The 19585-nt window shown below is 43.5% G+C and overlaps 2 protein-coding genes and 1 long non-coding RNA gene across 4 annotated transcripts in view; 1 reads left to right on the plus strand and 2 right to left on the minus strand.

The window, feature by feature from the left end:
* The window catches only part of SPATS2 (spermatogenesis associated serine rich 2), a 148380-nt gene extending 146131 nt beyond the window's left edge, over positions 1-2249 (minus strand). The window contains exon 1 of one of the 2 annotated variants that reach the window (XM_086713488.1): positions 2105-2249. The gene's annotated coding sequence lies outside the window, so the exon portion shown is untranslated. Of the gene's footprint in view, positions 1-1263; positions 1342-2104 lie in introns of those variants that run through there. The other variant, XM_086713489.1, reaches the window with a different exon arrangement.
* Positions 2112-4407, plus strand: LOC147579184 (uncharacterized). Its single transcript, XR_015253642.1, has 2 exons — positions 2112-3439; positions 4196-4407. It is a non-coding gene; the product is annotated as an uncharacterized LOC147579184 (long non-coding RNA).
* Positions 4408-15138: 10731 nt separating this feature from the next.
* Positions 15139-19585, minus strand: DNAJC22 (DnaJ heat shock protein family (Hsp40) member C22). The gene is made up of 3 exons (XM_025930809.2): positions 19472-19585; positions 17345-18292; positions 15139-15631 (listed from the first exon to the last, which is right to left on the minus strand). Exons 2-3 carry the CDS (start codon positions 18182-18184, stop codon positions 15446-15448), a joined length of 1026 nt encoding a protein of 341 aa, XP_025786594.2. The 5' UTR covers positions 18185-18292; positions 19472-19585; the 3' UTR covers positions 15139-15445.

A 19585-nucleotide genomic window follows, 5' to 3' on the forward strand; every position in this document is an offset into this window, starting at 1 on the left:
CCTGGTTTCTAAGAGGATCCTGTCTATATTTAGAGATAATGCCAGTACCAACTGTGGACTCAACAGGTGCTTGGGAGGGCACTTGAGCTCTCCACAATTTTCAATTGTTTTCCAAAGTTAATTGGTTCTGCCTCCACAACTGGTTGTGTTGACTTCTACAAGGAAGAGCGCCACCTAGGCACAGTACTTCAGCAGTACACTAGACTAAACAAAATAATAAGCCTGTTCACAGGTCAAACCCTTAGCAAGATTAGCTTTAACAGGACCCCAGAAGACTTGTTAATTCACAAGAGCAATAAGCACTTATAAAGTCTACAGATATAGCCCACTAACCCAATCTTCATCTAAATCACCATTATCATATCAAACCCAAGATTCAACCAATTCATGCTGCTTGTACTACAACCAAGATTAGGAGGAGGAAGACAGGCAAGTAGAACCAGACAGCAAAGATCTAAAGAAGGCATCCAACAGAGCCCAGTGTGAATGCAGCTTTATTTACTACCTCTGTGACCATAGCAAGTTATTTAACCTCTTAATTACAACACAGGAAGTAACTGTGAGGATTCAATTAAATGAGATAATGCATGCAAAACAAACTTAGCACCTTGCCTCATCCACTGTAAGAGGTCAACAAAAAGCCACATTATCACTAATGAAGACACTCCTTGCTTTATTCAGTTTTTGTAAGATATAAGAAAAGTGACAACTGAGGTCATTATTTTGGACCTTTATAAACTAGTCTAATGCTACTATCCAAGACCTAGCTGAGAAATATAAATGGATAAATTCCCAGAAATCTTAGGTGAGTCAGCAAAACTTAATACCCAACAAATAAAAAGATTAACATCAACTATTTATGAACACATAATGATAATACAATTTCAAAATCGGCAATCTTGTATCTAGAACCATTCAATACTTGGTCTGGAAATCCAAGTATTAAGGAAATGCCAAGATTATGACCCAGAAATACTTTCCCACAGTATTTTCAAATCACCTTAATTCAAACTGGAAGGTAAAAGGCAGCCTGATAATTTGAAATCAGCATCAAGAATTTCTTGAGGCAGAACCCAAACTCTCCCAAGAGCATAAATCCAGTAGCAGATGGTATATGAACATTTCTCAGTGAGAAACTGCAATTCTAACAAAGTATAGATAACTTCGATTTTATGAATGCTATTCATCACCTTTGGGTCTAAATGAAAACAAACTCTTGGTTCTCTTTCCCCCAAACACCCTGAACTCTGCATTATCACTGACCTAATTCAAAGCAAGATGCTTATTTTTGGTGATATGTTCTCCTCTGCTTCATTAACCACAGGTAAATTACACACAGTAACCTGATGAACATAAGAGAAATAAATATTACAGGGATGGTTCATCGATGAAATGGACCATAAATAACCAAATTATTAAAAGAATAGCTTATACTCAGCAGAGGGACATGCCTGAGAAAGACCCACCTTCCAAAAGAACTCAATCATCCTGGATGAATTAGGAGAAAGATGCCACTCTAGTCCACCTACCCTGTACTCTCAAACAAGATCTACCCTTCCACTTTAAATCAAGCCCAAACCACATCTATTTTATTTATCTGCCACCCTTTGCCTTATTTTCCATTCCGCCCCCCCCCCCATTCCTTTCTATCTTTTTTCAAATCCCACTTTGCCCCCAAATCCTGAGGACCTCGGACACCCACGCAGATGACCTTACGCATACCCACCGCATTCCCAATTCATTGTACTTCTCAACCCAAACGACCCATTCTTTCATTCTTTTCGATCCCTCGTTGTTTCTTAAAATCCAATACCCCACACACGCTCACACCAGAGTCCCCCCTTACTCCATTGTTTCCCTGGCCTGTGCTCTGGAAACCCCCCAACTCGGACCCGTGTGCTTCGGCCTGCCCCACTGACCCCAGAAGGCTTTCACCGTCTGGGCACTCCGGGTCCCAAAGGGCTCACGTCCCCCTCCTGTCCATACCCCAACCCCCAACAACCACCCCCTCCGCCGTGCCCTCCCTCGAGCCCGCTCTCTGCACTTCTGTGCCCCCCTTTAAACCCCACCAACCCCTCCACCCAGCACCCTCAGCCTCACCTACCCGGGGACCCCGCAGACGCCGCGTCCCCTCCCCAGTTCCGGGCTCTGCGTCCCGGGCGCTCCGAGGTCTGAGAAGAGGAAAGGAGCTCCTCCGCCTCCTTCTCCTCCTCTTCTAGAGCGGCCGCCGTCGCCGCCTCGCTCCTCCCCCAGCTCTCCCCGAGCCGGACGCCGCCCCGCCCCCACCGCCCCTTTCCCGGCTTCGGCCGGGCGGCGGGCTGGGGTTCGCAGCCGCGGCTGGGGGCCGGAGTGCCAGCGGATCCACACCGACCTCGCCGGGGCTCGCGCTGTTCGCCCCGCCCCGGAGCCCGCTCGGGCGCGTGCGCGCCAGCCAGCCAGCGCACAGGCGCGTGCTCGCGCCGGCGCGAACCCGACGCGCCGAGCTCGAGGCCGTTGCAGCCGCCCGGCGCGCGAAGGCCGGGCGGGAGGCGGCCCGCGCGCCAGGGATCTGCGAGTGGAGAGGCGCCGGGCGGGAGGCGGGCTCCAGTCCGTCGGGTTACCGCTCCTCTCGAGACCCAGCCCCTCGCGCCTCGCACCGCCCGCCGGGTCGCGCGCCTCAGTTGAGGGTGCTCGGGCGTCGCCGGGAACTGGGAATAACGAGGAAGGGTAGGGATTGGAGGAGTGGGTCGGCAACAAACTAGATGAAAGTGGGGACGGGTAGTACTAGAGCACGTGCCCACGTGCAGAACAGCCCAGGCCCACAAAGAGCCGGGCGGCGTGGGGAGGGGGGTAACAGCGCGCTCTGGGAGTGAAGGACCGGAGCTGGAACTGCCGGAAAGAGCCGAAACTCCCCCGGAGATTGCCGAAGGCGGGCGCATCGAGAGGAACCGTGCGAGGGGCTTTATAATATCTAGGCTCCCGCGGGGACGCGCGCTCTCAGGCCGCGTTGCCTTTCGCTGCTCCCGACTCCGCCCCATGGCCTTCCAGCGCCTTCTCCTTTGCCTGCTTCCCGACTCAAGTTTGACTCCAAAAAGCCGTTTCAGAGTCCCTGACCTCAGGCAACTCCCGGACGTCCGGACTTCGTGGCCGCTCAGCTTCCTGGGAGTCCGTAGAGGCCGGTGCGGGATCGAGGGCAGGATAACCTCTGGACTTGAAGGTTCTCTACCACGTATGCCAGACGCTGCCCAAGCCCATTTCTGAGTCGGATCTCTGGTTTGCTCAGCCGTCTACATTCCTCCGTGCGGCTGTGGTCAGGCCGCCAGTGAATCTTTCTGTTAAATATCCTTCTGACTTCATGATCAGATTCCCAACCTCCCCAGGGCCAGAATCGTCTGTAGTATGTGTGCAACCTTCTACCCAGTGTCCTGAAAGTGTGAAGTACTCACCCCACCGTCAACTGGTCAGTGGTCGATTAGGAGCGGCCAGAGGCTGGGGATTTAGACAGCATTGAAAAGATTAATCAGGATCTGTCCCCATGTTGTTAGCTTTTGAGGCCAAAGCTTAAGGAACTCTGGACAGGCATCAGCGACAAACCTGGAACTGTATATGAGTATGTATAGCTAGACACCACAGGCACAGGTTTGTTTTCCAGATGTTCGTTACTGCAGTCGCAGTACCTGCAATGAAGTAGTGTATGTAATAGATCTCAGCCAGATCTCAGATACCCAGAAGTTATCTCGTCCTTTGTGTTTAACTTTGCACGAGGTTGGAGGGTCAAAAATACCCCGCAGCCCACTGACCCCTGGCTAATAAAGCCTGGTCTAATCCAATCGTATCACTTACAGATCTAAATAAGCAAAAGACTAGGTCACCCAGCTAGCAAGGGCATTATACATAGGTTGCTTACTATTGCATCTTTTCTCAAAATATTCAAATACAAGCAAACTTTCCAAATATCTGCTTTCTTTTCATTCACTAAATTGAAATAAGTACCCAATGAGTGGTAAGCATTGTTCTAGGTTTTGGGTCACTTACAAAGAAGAATGAAAGCAAGATTATCCCCAAGGAGAGTATCCTATTGTAAAGGAGGATAAAAGCTATTAAATAATTAACTGTAATAGCATGTGAAAAGTGTCGAAACAAAAAGTGCAAAGTGTTGTAGGAACACAGGAATGAGTGACTAATTCTTCCACAATGTCCCTTCCTTCCCATACAGAGTAGAAATGGAATGCTATGACCTTGCTTAACGGGAAACTTCATGCTGCTGAAGAATGGTACCTGACCAAGAGAATCCAAGATCCCTTCCATAATGACAGATTTCACCTACCAAAAGTTGCCTAGAAAACTCTTCATTATAGGGCCCCTTGTTGCTGCAGAACCAATATTGTTTCTTTGGGAGGAAAATAAAGTCTACTTTTGGAAATCTCACAGTGTTAGGAAAGACATCTGATGCCTCTCCTAAGATAGCCAGTGGTCTAATGGGAGACAGTTTTTATATGCGGATATTCCATATGTAGATATATAGAAGGGAGGTGAGTTAAGGAGCATACATAGGCCCAATCTATGAGAGCTGTCAAAGCATCACTGGAAACCTAACAATGTGAAGAATATCATATTTAACAGATCTCTAAGAGAGAGTTCTGAGTGTAGTTTAAAGTGTGGTTGAAAGTGTGGGTCACATAGAGCATACAACTTGCTAAGTGGAGTTTGCAAGAGGGGTACTGTAACTCATGGCCCACTTTCACCCTTTCTCCATGCCACATTCTATCTCTCCAAAAAGACATTGAATAAATGTTTCAAAAATATCTTTGGGACCTGAATTATAAAGATTAATTTTATCTTGGTTCTTTACATATATGTTTTCTATTGTGTATGCATAATAAAACAAAATGATCATCGACTGCTTTGAAATAATTGCAAAACTCCATGCTGTCAGTGCAGAGCCTGCTTGGGACTCTCTCCCTCTGTCTAAAAACAAACTTTTTAAAAAAGGAAAGAATTGCAAATTGTTTAAAGTCCATCTGTAAATTATACTGGAGGTACTGGAGGACAAGAAATGCTGTAATAAATTTGACATATAATACTTGTGACATACTCTGAAGAAAACACAAAAACAACCAAATTTCTGAAATGATTAAAGTGACTGCTAAGGATTGCAAAAGATCATTTTGAAACAACATCCATATGTCTCAGTTCAGCCTTAAGGGAATTAATTTATCCCAGGTTACCTAATGATCAAGTGGCAAAATTAGAACTAAGGATAAGTCATGACATAATCTTCATCTTGACAGATATATTTTGCAGATGTTAAAAAGACCTAATTTGACATGTTTTCAAATAGATCCTGGAAATCAAAATTTTTCTTATGTTTGTTTGAGTTGATATTTTGTATCTGAAGTGATTGATTGTCAGATTCCATATTTTTATTAGGAAAAAAAAGGCTGAATTTAGTCTGAGAAACAAAAATTTTCCTCATTATCTTGGAGACTTGATAATTAATGACTGTAATTAACATGATTTTCTTAGAAGTCTCTGCTAACTAAAGTTGAAATTACAAACCAGGGGTGCCTGGGTGGCGCAGTCGGTTAAGCGTCCGACTTCAGCCAGGTCACGATCTCACGGTCTGTGAGTTCGAGCCCCACATCAGGCTCTGGGCTGATGGCTCAGAGCCTGGAGCCTGCTTCCAATTCTGTGTCTCCCTCTCTCTCTGCCCCTCCCCCGTTCATGCTCTGTCTCTCTCTGTCCCAAAAATAAATTAGAAAAAAAAAAAAAACGTTGAAAAAAAAAATTTTTTTTAATAAAAAAATAAATAAATAAATAAATAAATAAACTACAAACCACTATAGGCAAGAAGACCACCAGAGAATGTCTCATAAGGTGTACTTTTCTCTTTGATTGCCCCACCTCTAGTACCTAATAAGAGTATTCATGTGGGCAGACCAAACTTTGTGTCTTAGAAACTTAGCATCATGGAGTGCTAACTAGACCTGAAAAAACTGTTCCAGTTGCAAATAAGTTTGGGAAACACTGGGTAAGATAAAGTTAAGCTAGTTTCTTTACATCCCAGAGCATTTAATTTGGTAATGTGCTTTGTTAATCAAATGAATGTACTATATGGTAAGCAACTTTCCCCCAAGGAAGCTTTTTTCCCTAAGAGACTTGTGCATGGGATTCATGTTTCTTTGAACACTCATTTTCTAAAGTTCTATTAAATGGGTTTGATTAGGTCAGCATTTCCCATTTTACAGATAACAAAACTGAGGTACAAAGACAGGAGTAACATAGCCAATTGTATATCAGATGTCTATAGGCTCAGTTGGTTGAGCTTCTGACTTCGGCTCAGGTCATGATCTCACACTCTGTGAGTTTGAGCCCCGCATCGGGCTCTGTGCTGACAGCTCAGAGCCTGGAGCTGCTTCGGACTCTGTGTCTCCCTCTCTCTCTGCCCCTCCCCCGTTCATGCTTTGTCTCAAAAATGAATAAACATTAAAAAAAAAAAAAAAAGAGTGGCATCCATTAGGAACTAAGCCAGCCAGGTGCCGTGAATTTGCCCTTTAGTGACTTTGTTTCTATACGTAAGACCAACCAATAACTAATACTGCTTTACTATAAGTTTATTAATGGAATTTCAGCATGCTCTTTCATTTATACAGCGTGTCACCATTTTTTTAAGTTTATTTATTTATTTTGAGAGAGAGGGAGAGGAAGAGGGAGAGGGAATCCCAAGAAGGCTCCACACTGTCAGTGCAGAACCCAATGTAGGGCTCAAATTCACGGACTGTGAGATCATGACCTGAGCTGAAGTCAGATGCTTAACTGACTGAGCCACCCAGGTATCCCAGTCTGTCACCATTTTTTAAAATTAATAATGACTAACCTCTGCAAAATGTTTTATTGTTTATAAAGCGCTCTCAACACATGGTCTCATTTGATTGTCTCAACATCCCTGTGATGCAGGCATCATTATTCCCATGTGACAAATGAGAAAACTGAGGCTTTAAATTGTTAAGTAACATGTCTGTTGTTTGCATTGTTAAATATCCTGTTATTTGCATGGGGAGAAGACAGTCGCTGCCCTCAAGGGGCTTTGGTATAGTTAAAGAGACAAGACTTACAAACATGAGACAGAGAATGATTATGTAGCAGTATGCACGAAAATGCTTGATAGAATAGTCCAAACTTCACAAGAATACTGAAGGAATTCAAGGGGGAAAGATTACTGGAGATGGAATTAATCAGTGAAGGTATCATTTAGGGATAAACCTTAAGCTGGATCATAAAAGAAGAGTAGAGATTTGGATTAGCAGAGAGGAAAAAGAATTATAGGAAAGAAGAGTGACATCAGCAAAGGCATGAACATGAGAACAGGAAACACACTGATGGAAAAGAATTAGAGTTGGAAGGGAGATGGGTCTAAAATGATCAGCCTTTTGGCTGTGCAAGAAAAGTCAACTGCTGAGAGGCCATGGGTTTCCAGTCACTGAATATAAATAATATGACACCATGTGCCCATATGGAACAGCTATTTGCTTTCCAATCCAAAAGCAGTAAATTTACACTCTCTGCCATGGACCCCAGGAGTGAAAAGGAGAAAGTATCAACAGAAGCCAAGTCCAAACTGGTGGTTATGGGTATATTTCCCCCATATCCTTCCTGTTCCTTTCTTTATACTAATTCATCTGAAAGGTGAATGACCTATTGATGCTAGGAAAAATGCCCCTTCAGGTGGTGCTCACAAAGCCAGACTCTCATGCTAAGTCAGTCACTGCCCAGCAGACGATCAATGTTCCCCACAACATTTCCCAGTCCAGAAATGGGACTAAGGTATGGCACAGAATGGATTTAAAACGATTCCAACTTTCCCATACCGGGAACTGTTGAGACTTGTCAGTGAGGTTTAAACCAAGAAAATTGAAGGTCATACTTAAAGTTATAATAGTTTGCAAATAAGCAGATGGGCTAATGGAAAGGGTGGATGACAGGTGGGGAGAAGGAAAATAATTGGGAAGAAAAGAAAAATGAGAATAAAGAAAGAAACAAATTGGGGCACCTGCGTGGCTCAGTCGGTTGAACGACCGACTTCAGCTCAGGTCATGATCTCACAGTTTGTGAGTTCAAGCCCCGCATCAGGCTCACTGCTATCAGAGCAGAACCTGCTTTGGATCCTGTCTCCCTCACTCTCTGCCCCTCCCCCACTCGCAGGTGCACCCATTCTCTCTCTCAAAAGTAAATAAAACATTAAAAAATTTGAGCAATAGGGGCGCCTGGGTGGCGCAGTCGGTTAAGCGGCCGACTTCAGCCAGGTCACGATCTCGCGGTCGGTGAGTTCGAGCCCCGCGTCGGGCTCTGGGCTGATGGCTCAGAGCCTGGAGCCTGTTTCTGATTCTGTGTCTCCCTCTCTCTCTGCCCCTCCCCCATTCATGCTCTGTCTCTCTCTGTCCCAAAAAAATAAATAAACGTTAAAAAAAATTTAAAAAAAAAATTTGAGCAACAAATTATTGAAATGAAATCTCATGCAGCAGAATGCTACATAAATTTTTCTCTTTTGTTGCTCAAAACCCACCTTAACAAAACAAATGAATAAAACCAGGTAGTTGAACATATTTCAATCTTTTACGGTGACCAAGAGAAAGATGGCAAGGAACATGAAGAGAAACCAGAAAATCAGCTTCTCAGGGTGTGAACATCAAAAGCCAAAGCAGTGGCATGAAACGTGTGTTCAAGCAAAGCTCTCACATGAGACAGACTGCCTCAGAGTCCCCCAGGAGATCAAATGACATCTAGGATGTCATTTCATTTAGAGATTGCCCTGAATAACACCCAGATCCAACTTCACAGTTGCTCTCTCTTTCCCAACAAAAGAGGAGGACTGAACTCTAGTAATAAACCTACTAAGGAGGTATCACTACCAGATCCAAAAAAAAAAAAAAATGTGAAGGGACATATTTGACCCTTGCGACAGCCTTAAGGCGCCATCTGCAGTTCTTAGCTAAGACTGCAATAAACCCAAAGCTCCTGCTGGCTTGTTAGGACCACCTACTGGTAAAGAAAAGAGAAAACAAAGAAATACTAAATTCAAGTCAGGGAGTCCTCAAAAACCTCCTGGGTCCTAGAGTAGATGCAAGCATAGCTTTAAGACGCAGTACCCAGGAAAAGATCTAAGGGCCTTCGTTGGCTATAAGCTCAATGAGCAACCAAAAAAGCTAATAAATTCTTAGACTGCTTGATTTCAAGGATGATATATTGTCCAGACCTTGAGAACTTAATAGCCCCACAGTACCCCGTTCTGTCTGAACACATCTGAGAATTGCATTTAGTTCTGGGCACAATTTAAGAGCAATATTGACAAGAGCCATAAAAATGTTCATACCCTTTGACCCAGTAATCCCACCCATGGGAATTTATTCTGAAATAATTCAAGAGAATAGATGAATTAGAAACATGAAAATATCGATGCAGCATTCTTTATAACAAAAAAATATATACATTAATAGCCTAAATGTCTCCCCAAAAGGGGAATATTATGCAGCATTAAAATATAATGATATGCTATTTGAAAAGTTAAAATAAAAAACATAGAATGATAATGCATGCTACAACATGGATGAATCTTGAAAACATTATGCTAAGTGAAAAAAGCTAGACACAAAAGGAGACATTGTATGATTCCATTTATATAACATGTCCAGGATAGGAAAATCTATAGAGACAGAAAGTAGATTAGTGGTTGCCAAGGGCTGGGGGAGGGGAGAGCGGAGAGTGATTGCTAATGGGTATGGGGTTTGTTTTAGGGAAGGCAAAAACGTCTGAAATTAGCTAGTGGTGATAGTTGCACAACCTTATGAATATACTAAAAATCGTTAAACTGTATACAAGGATGAATTTTATGGCATGTGAATTACATATCAATTAAATACATGTATGTCTTCATAGAAATATATACACATATATATACATCTTCATAATAATATATAAAATGCTTACGATTCAGTGAGGGGGGAAAAAGCAGTACAAAATTGTGTCCTTGATATGAGACAATCGTGTAAAATTTAATTATGTACGTTTACAGACGAGGACTAAAAGGGAAAATGAATAGGTGGAAACAGCAAGGTGAATGTAGGTGATTTTTTTTTTATTTGGGGGGTGGGTGGGTAGCCATTATATTGTTCTTCGAGCAATTTAATATTTTCTTTTCTTCCCAAGACAGTGTCCACCAGAGGGCAGAGAGAAGATGACAAACAGAATCATTTAGCACAAGACTCAGCTGAAAAGTTAAGAACCCAGCATTCAGTGTGGAAAGCAATCTCCAAGGGCATGTAAGTCCAACTTCCTCGTATTACAAGGGACAGACTGCAGCCCAGAGTGGTAAAACGGCAGGCTGGTCCCCCAAGCGGTGGAGGTAGAAGCCTATGTCCGCACTTCTCCATCCGTCTCTTCCTACCAAACTACAGTGCTTCCTTAAACAAGGCAATGTTTAATCTAAAAAAGAGAAGATTTCGAAGGATATGAGATGAGGGCAGCTGCTTATCAAGGAGGGGTTTTTGTTGTTGTTGTTGTTGGGTTTTGTTCTTTGTAACAAGAGATGGAATATCTAGAAATTACAGGGAAGCAAATTTTAGTCCGATAGAAGAACTTAACGATTAAGGGTGTCCAAAAGGTGAAACAGGTAGCAGATTTCCAACTGAAGCCAAAGCCAAAATGGAAATCTTTGAGGAAAACTATTCTTCAGGTCCTGCACTGAGTGAGCACTTGGCATAGAGGCCTTCTCACTTCCCTTCCAACTCTTTAAAAGGCCCTATACATTTTTTATTTGTGGGAGTGGGAGAATATGAAATCATTGGATTTCATGAAATCTTCTTGGTTGGAGAATAAGGAAGACCTCACACTTGCTAATATCTTGGTTTATATCAATATAGAATTATTTTATGGTGAATTTCTACTTACAGCTGATTTTCGCTATATCAGGTGCTTTGGGAATCACATCCCCAGAAAAGTCTCTTCGTGATAATAATGTCCCAGGGTTGTTAGCAAAGCAGAATTCCCTTCCAGAAGTTCTCAATTCCCATAATTTTGTGCCATTTTTTTCCTTTCAAAAAATGGCTGGGCTATACCACTGACTATGAGATATACGAACAGATGTCCCTGGAATGAGTGGGGAAGGAGTGTAGGTAGTCTAATCCTGGTAAGGACTCAATTTCAGAACCCATTCACAGACCAGGGCAAGAAGGAAGATGAAATCCAAATATGAGTCTTAATGAGTCTTTCCTACTAAGAGGTAACATTCTATAACATCTTTCTCACTTCTTACCACGTGCCTCAGCCCATACCTACAAAAATTTCTCCTGTGCAAAGTTTTAAACTAATCCACACTAAAGTAACCAATGTGGCTAAGAGGTGGACGGCAGATCACCATGCCATAGCATCTCAGAAAGTAGAAATACCTCTCTGTCCTGCAAAGAAGGACTGAGACTCCAGATGTCAGGGAATAGCCTCCCTAATTGAAATGAATCTGCCAAAGGGTGACAAGAGAGTTCTGCAAAGACAATCTGCAAGTGAAAAGGGCCATCTTACAAGCAGTGAGCTCCTTCCCATGAGATTCATCTTACCCTCAGAGTTGTCTCATTCTGAGGACTTCTGCTATCCCTACTGGCCCAGATGAGCTCTGACCCATTTTAAAACTACAGCATAAGGGGGCGCCTGGGTGGCGCAGTCGGTTAAGCGTCCAACTTCAGCCAGGTCACGATCTCGCGGTCCGTGAGTTCGAGCCCCGCGTCAGGCTCTGGGCTGATGGCTCGGAGCCTGGAGCCTGTTTCTGATTCTGTGTCTCCCTCTCTCTCTGCCCCTCCCCCGTTCATGCTCTGTCTCTCTCTGTCCCAAAAATAAATAAAAAAATAAAAAAAAACAAAAAACGTTGAAAAAAAAAAAAAAAAACTACAGCCTAAGAACAGCCAAACACAAACCACTTCCCTGGTTCCCCATGAACAGCTAAAAAAAGGCTGGAATTTTTCCTTTTAAGTTGATTTATTTATTTTGAGAAAGGGAGAGACAGAGAGACTGAGAGTGTGACCAAGGAAGGGCAGGGAGAGAGGGAGGGAGAGAGAATCCCAAGCAGACTCCTTGCTGTCCGTGCAGAGCCTGACATGGGGCTTGATCCTATGAACCATGCGATCATGACCTGAGCCAAAAATCAAGAGTCAGACACTTAACTGACTGAGCCAACCAGGTACCCCTGGAATTTTTCTTAATTATAAAACAAGAGAGAGAGAGAGTCTAGGAAAGAGGAGGTGAGGAAGAGGGACCATTTATACTCTACCACCACAACACAATCCATCATTTCTATTTACTACTTTCTAATCCTTATTTGTAAGCATTCATACGGTGATTTGCAAGAAACCAAAAGGAATTTTTTTAATAGAAAGTACACTAATACACTCTAGGAAAATTCAGCCTTACACATAGAACCTTCATTCCATACCAATTAACTCCCCTAGACACCCAAGCCTTGTTTCCTTACATGGCTGAAAGGGGGAAAGGGTTATATTAAAGTTATATTTGCTCACTCTACATATGCTAGTTTCCTTATCCCAGCAACCCTTTAAGAGTACATACTATTATCTCAATTTTAGGGGAAACTAAGGCTCTCAGAGACTAAAGAAACCTAGGATCACACAGCTAGAAAATCATGGAACCACGTTAAAATCCTAATCCTAATCCTTCTGATTCTAAAACTCATGCTTAAAGTTGAAAGACAAGCCATAGACTGGGGGAAAATATCTACGACACATACGACAAAGAGTTAAGGTTCCTTACAAGCGAGGATACCAACAGAATAGATTTCACAAAGACAGGTAGGCGATCATTTATTTTTTTGGAGATAATATTTTTTTAAAAGCAGAAAATACTTATGTTCAGGCTTTCACTAAAGAGGAAATGCAAGTACCCAACAAAATTTGAAAAGATGCTGACCTTTACTATGAGTCAGGGAAAGGCAAATTAAAGTCGTCAGATACTATTCCTCACCCATATGTTGGCAAAAATTTAAAAGAGTGATAACAGTCCATTCCAATTCCAAGGAAAGGGCCACTTCCTGACACTGCTGGAGGAAGTATAAATTATCAGAATATTTTCCAGAAGTAACCTGATACAGCATCAATGAAAATTTTAAATGTACATTCTGTTTGACCTTATATTATCACTTATTGGAATCCAGCTCAAAAAAACAAAAAGCACCAGTACACACATTTAAAGATATTTATTGTAGCATTGCTCATATTGAAACAATAGAAACTGCTCCTGAATAGTTCTTTTTTTTTTTTTTTTAATTTATTTTTGAGAGACAGAGAAAGTGTGAGTGGGGGCAGGGCAGGGAAAGGGAGACAGGATCTGAAGCGGGCTCTGTGCTGACAGCAGAGAGCCTGATGTGGGGCTTGAACTCACGAACTGTGGGATCGTGACCTAAGCCAATGTTGGAATTTTAACCGACTAAGCCACCCAGGTGCCCCAATAGTTCCTATTTTAATAAATTAAAGTGTAGCCATATTTTTGTAACAAAAGTTCATAACAAAATTTGAGAATAGTAAAATATTTTCCAAATTAAGTAAAGCCCCTAATCACTCTTTTGTTCCTTTTCCCTAATAGACTATTTTTAATATATTTACATTCTGCAGAAGTAGTACTAGATATCATGTTAATAAGTGACTAATCAATGGTCTATGAAAATACCTCATTAAAATTCCATGTGATGATTTCACAGATTCTAAGTATTTTTCAAAAGAAACATATCAATTTTTGGCAACTTTACAAAGGTGTAAAAGTTAATTTGGCCTTGAAATCATGGTATATAAATTCACTGGTAGGAGCATCTGGGTGGCTCAGTTGGTTGAGCATCTGCCTTTTGATTTCAGCTCAGGTCATGATCTGGAGGGTTCATGAGATCGAGCCCTGCGCTGGACCCCGTGCTGATAGCATGGAGCCTGCTTGGAATTCTCTCTCTCTCTCTCTCTCTTTCTCTGCCCCTCCCCCTGCTCATGCTCTCTCTCTCTCTCTCTCAAAATAAATAAACTTTAAAAAATTCATTAGCAAAAACTGTTCAAGTTTTGTTATATATGAATACAAAGAAAAACACATCTACAAATCTCATTCCTCTCAGTTGATCAGATGAGACCAGATTTTATTTTAATCTGCAAAGAGTATTAGCCAAAATAATAATAATTCTACTTTAAAATATGTGTGTGTGTGTGTGTGTGTGTGTGTGTGTGTGTGTGTGTGTGTGTGTATAATCACTCAGAGTTAATTTCCCGAAAAAAAAGTTCGAGGAATCACACAAACACAAAAGAAGAGCAAGAAAACTGGAGTAAAAGTATATAAGTTTAACATCATGTTCCGGTTCTCCAGTCTTCCTGTGCATCCTAGACGTTTCTTCCACACTTGGCTGGTTACACGGAAATTAAATAAGACCCTGTTGAGATACTCAAGCACTGGTTCCCTCGGTTTCCCCGAAGCCCTCATAAAGGCACATGAAATATAAAATCATAAATTATCCCATGAGTCCCCATCAAACAATGTCATCTGCCCCTTCTCCAATGTTCCAGTGTACTCCACTTATAATTCTTATGACACTTAGTTCAAAACGCTGAAGGAGGTGAACTTGGATATCTGTGTATGTTATATCCCCCACCAGACTGTAAGCTCCTAGGCAGCAGAGTATGTAGTTCAGGGTCGGGGGAGACCTGAGAATTCAGCCAGTCCAACCACCCAAGCAAAATCTCAGAGCTCTTTACAATACTTCACCAAGCAGAAAAGTTTGCGATAGCGGTACTACCCCCACTCCACGGCAGCTTGTTCCTTCTTAGGAAAAGTGGATCTCCTAGAAAGCTCTCCTATAAATAGAATTAAGATATTTTTCTGCAATTTTTCTCATTTAACCCCTCTCTTACCCATTGGTAATCTACAGAATAGATCAAATCCCTATTGCCACAGGACAGCTTGTGAAATATGAGAACCTTCATATTTTTCCTTTAATCTCCTAACTCAGTACTTTGCATATGAAAGAAAGAAAGAAAGAAAGAAAGAAAGAAAGAAAGAAAGAAAGAAAGAAAGAAAGAAAAAGAGAGAAAGAGAAAAGAAATTGTTAAACAATCTTCTTCCATCGCTCATCAATGTACCAGGGTGGGCAAGGTTGTATATTCTCTAAAAGATATTTTATTGGTTTTATAACATGCCTTTAATTTCACTATCTAGTTTTAGGAAGAACTTATCAGGAATACAATAACCGACAATTGAGAAATTCAAAATAGAAACGTTATTCCACTACAATAGCTTTCTCACTCCTTTAAGGTTTTCTCATCTCCACTGCAAACAGACCAGTTCTTCAATGCTGTTGGGATGACCTGTGTGGGCAAAGCTGGGTTGGGACAAGCTGCTCAGCTCTGCCAGGAAGAGTCCACCCTCAAGGGGCAATTTCTTCTCACCTCCAGGATCCCTTGGGCTTTCTGGGCTGACTCAGGGCTTCATATGCAGCCTGGATCTCCAGGAAGTGCCTCTGAGCCTCCTCTGTCTGGTGTCGGTTGTGATCAGGGTGCCAGATCTTCACTAGCTCCCGGTATCTTCGATGTATTTCTTCATTTGTTGCCCCCTCTGAGACACTCAAAACCTTAGGGAAACAGAAGGTGAAAATTAGAATTCCATACGTTTCAGAGAACCTGGGTCTCTCCCCACTTCCTTGCTAAATCAGGCTGTGCTATCTCTGGAGTCGGCTTTTACTTGCCTGAGAGAAAGGCCCAGAACCTCAGATTAGAATTCCAGCCTTTTTTCTTTTTTTTTTTTTTTTTTGAGCTTATTTATTTATTTTGAGAGAGACAGAGACAGTGCAAGTGGAGGAGGGGCAGAGAGCGAGGGAGAGAGAGAACCCCAAGGTGACTCCATGTCATCAGCACAGAGCCCAATGCAGGGCTTGAACCCATGAAACAGCGAGACCATGACCTGAGCCGAAACCAAGAGTCAGACGCTTAACCGACTGAGCCACCCAGGTGCCCCTAGAATTCCAGCCTTTTGAAACATGGGCTAGCTCTGGATCTGATGGCAAGAACCAAGCTTTGCTTTGAACCACAGCTGCCCGTTTTCTAACCTGGGACTTCGCCATCCTCACAAGATCTCTTCCTTGAAAGAGAAATAAGCATATATGTCCACCAAAGACATGTACAAGAATGTTCACAGCAGCTTTATTTAGAATGGCCCCAAATTGGAACTAACCTAAATGTTCATTAACAATAGGAATGGATAGATACCGTGTAGTATATTTATACAATGGGATACTACACAACAATGGAAACAATTTATAAATGTTACAGTACTTATTCATAGTACATGCAACAGTATGAATAAATCTCACGAACATAATGTTGAATGAAAGAAATCAGACATGGGGTGCCTGGCTGTCTCAGGCATGTGACTCTTGATCTCAGGGTTGTGAGTTCAAGTCCACGCTAGGTGTGGAGCCTACTTTAAAAAAATAAAATAAAAATAAGTTAATTTAAAAAGGAAAAAAGTCAGGGGCGCCTGGGTGGCTCAGTCGGTTGAGCATCCGACTTCAGTTCAGGTCATGATCTCGCAGTCCGTGAGTTCGAGCCCTGCGTCAGGCTCTGTGCTGACAGCTCAGAGCCTGGAGCCTGTTTTGGATTCTGTGTCTCCCTCTCTCTCTGACCCTCCCCCATTCATGCTCTGTCTCTCTCTGTCTCAAAAATAAATCAATGTTAAAAAAAAATAATAATAAAAATAAAAAGGAAAAAAGTCAGACATAAAAGTATATACCGAATGATTCCATTTGTATGAAGTTCAAGAATGGACAAAACTAATCTACGGTAATAGAAGTCAGAAAAGAGATTCTTCCAAGGAAAGGAGTCTAGAGAGAGAAGGGACACAAGGGAAACTTCTTGGTGCTGGATGTATTCTATACCTTGGTTTGAGTGGTGGTTACAGAGATGTATACATAAAATGCATCATCAGCATACGGCCCAAAACAGGGCTTGATCTCACCACTGTGAGATCACGACCTGAGTCACTATCAAGAGTCAGATGCTTAATTGACTGAGCCACCCAGGCACCATATATGTTATATGTTACTTTATATATGTTACACCTCAATAAAAAGTAAACAATATATACCTATCTTTTCCCACTCACTGTTAGTGACCATGTACCTTCACCCATTGCACACAGAAACCCAAAGAAAGCTGGACACCCTTCTAGGGCCCAACCCAGCAGACATGAAAACATATACTCCCATACACGGGGCATCAGTTCCAGTAAGGCTTAGCCTAACTCTCAGAGCTGTCCCAGACAGGAATGAGAGGGAACAAAGACTTACCTGGTAAGCCAGCTGACGCTTCTCATCCTGAAAACTGTTAACAAACTCATAGAGCTTCTCCCACTCACGGAAGGAGTTGTTGCTGAAACCAGGATCCCCCACCAGCAGCCTCCAGATCCGGTAAGGCAGAAGGAAGACAGACTCTGTGATGCGGCCAAGGAGGGGGAAGAAGCTGAACCAACTCAAAAAGGAGCCAAGGGTCTCTGCCACATAGCTAAGGGTGGCTGCTGTGTTGCAGAAGGTGCTATAGGCTAGTGGGCCTGTGAAAGCAAGGTAAGCCAAGCCCAGACGGTAGAGCCGGACACTGAGTGTCTCTGACCCAACTGAAGTCTTATAGCGGCGATGCTTCTGGGCTGTGATGCTGGCAGCCAAGCTGATGGGAAGGATGGCTATGGGGCGGCCGTAGAAGATAGGGGAAATAAGAAATGCTGCCCCTAGTGTATTCTTAAAGTCTGAGGTCTGGTTGCCAACAGCAGCCACAAGCAAGACCCCTAAGCCAACTGCCAGTGGGAGGCCCACAATATAGAAGTTGGCCATGAAAGAAAGGCTAATGAGAGCCACCAGGCCAAAATAGATGCCCACTATCACCTGGGCGACAAAGCGAATGAAACTGAGAGGGGGTGTCCTCCCTACTGAGCTCTGCCTCTGCCTCTGGGGTCTGTTGGCCTGAGCTACAAAGCTCGGGAGCTTCCAGAATTCCCAGAGCCAGCCCAGCCCGCCACCCCCCAGGGTAAGCATCCAGAGCAGTGCATGAGTGTCCCTCCCCAGGTACAAGTGGTGGAGCCCAGCAGGGCCTCCTACAGCCCAAAGGGCATAGGTCACCAAGAGCCCTTTGGCCATCCTTTAGGTAAAGGGTGTCAGATCAAGTCCAGTGGCACCTGACATACTGCCCAGAGTGCAGAAATCTGGGGTCATCTGTGAGAAACATGGCTGTCATGGTCCGAGACCCTAGGAGATGAAAAAAGCAGTCATAAGACTATATCCAGGCCCCTAAGAGTAACCATTTCTCCTTCCAATAATAAGCGCAGATCTTCCTGAGTGTCCCTGAAATGCGGGTTCTCCCATACCCTTTGGTCTGGCTCCTCATTTCTGTTTGTTTGTTTTTTAAGTTTATTTTCGAGAGAGAAAGAGAGAGACGGAGAGCACACAAGCAGGGGAGGGACAGAGAGGGAGGGAGACACAGAATCCAAAGCAGGCTCCAGGCTCTGAGCTGTCAGCACAAAGCCGGATGAGGGGCTCCAACCCACAAATCACCAGACCATGACCTGAGCCGAAATCGGTGGCTTAACCCACTGAACCACCCAGGCGCCCTTCATTTCTGTTTTTTATAAGCACAGCCAACTCCAAATTTAAGGGAGAAAAATGTTTTAAATGCTTTCAGTTGGTTTAGAACTCAGCACATGGACAGAAAAGCAGAAGCTTAAATTTCGGACCACTGGTTCCTGGAATGATTCATGGGAGAATGGAGTGAACAGGAGTGAACAGAATGCCCTTCTAAAGTTCCCACACATTTTGAGGGGCGCCTGGGTGGCCCAGTTGGTTAGGCGTCCGACCAGCTCAGGTCACAATCTCGCGGTCCGTGAGTTCGAGCCCCATGTTGGGCTCTGGGCTGATGGCTCAGAGCCTGGAGCCTGCTTCCGATTCTGTGTCTCCCTCTCTCTCTGCCCTCCCCCATTCATGCTCTGTCTCTCTCTGTCTCAAAAAGAAATAAACGTTAAAAAAAAATTTAAAAATAAAAAATAAAGTTCCCACACATTTTGAAAGTCCCCTGGCATCCCTAGACCTCCTCAGACTCGCACTATGGCCGCCCTCAGACACATGGCCAAGGTTCCTCTCCAGCCTTCCCATCTCTCCAGGCCACGAAATCTTCCCACAAGTCAAATTTGAAAGAGGTCCTGAAGTCCCTCCACTTAAACCGTTCTGTTAAACTAACGTTTTGACCTAAACCCTGGCACTCCATAGTTCAACCACCTCCTTCCAGGGCAGACTTGGAGTCTCTCCAAAGAGGCCGGTTGAACCCCCAGAATACCAAGCCAGATGCCAACGTGTGCCTGCCAGCATCTCCCCCCTAGTAGGCCTCAAGACCACCAGCCAGTTACTCGCTAGTCCCAGGGTGGACTGCCGTACCTGGGTACCCCGGCTCCCAGACCCCGTCAGACCAGTCATTTCCTTTGGCTACAGAGTCAAAATGGCCCCTGTCACTCCGCTCTCACTTCCATCCAAATGGACTTTGTCTTTCTG

This window comes from Puma concolor, chromosome B4, assembly GCF_028749965.1.
Source record: "Puma concolor isolate L17-30 chromosome B4, mPumCon1.1.hap2, whole genome shotgun sequence".
In the NCBI taxonomy this organism is placed as follows: Eukaryota; Metazoa; Chordata; class Mammalia; order Carnivora; family Felidae; genus Puma; species Puma concolor.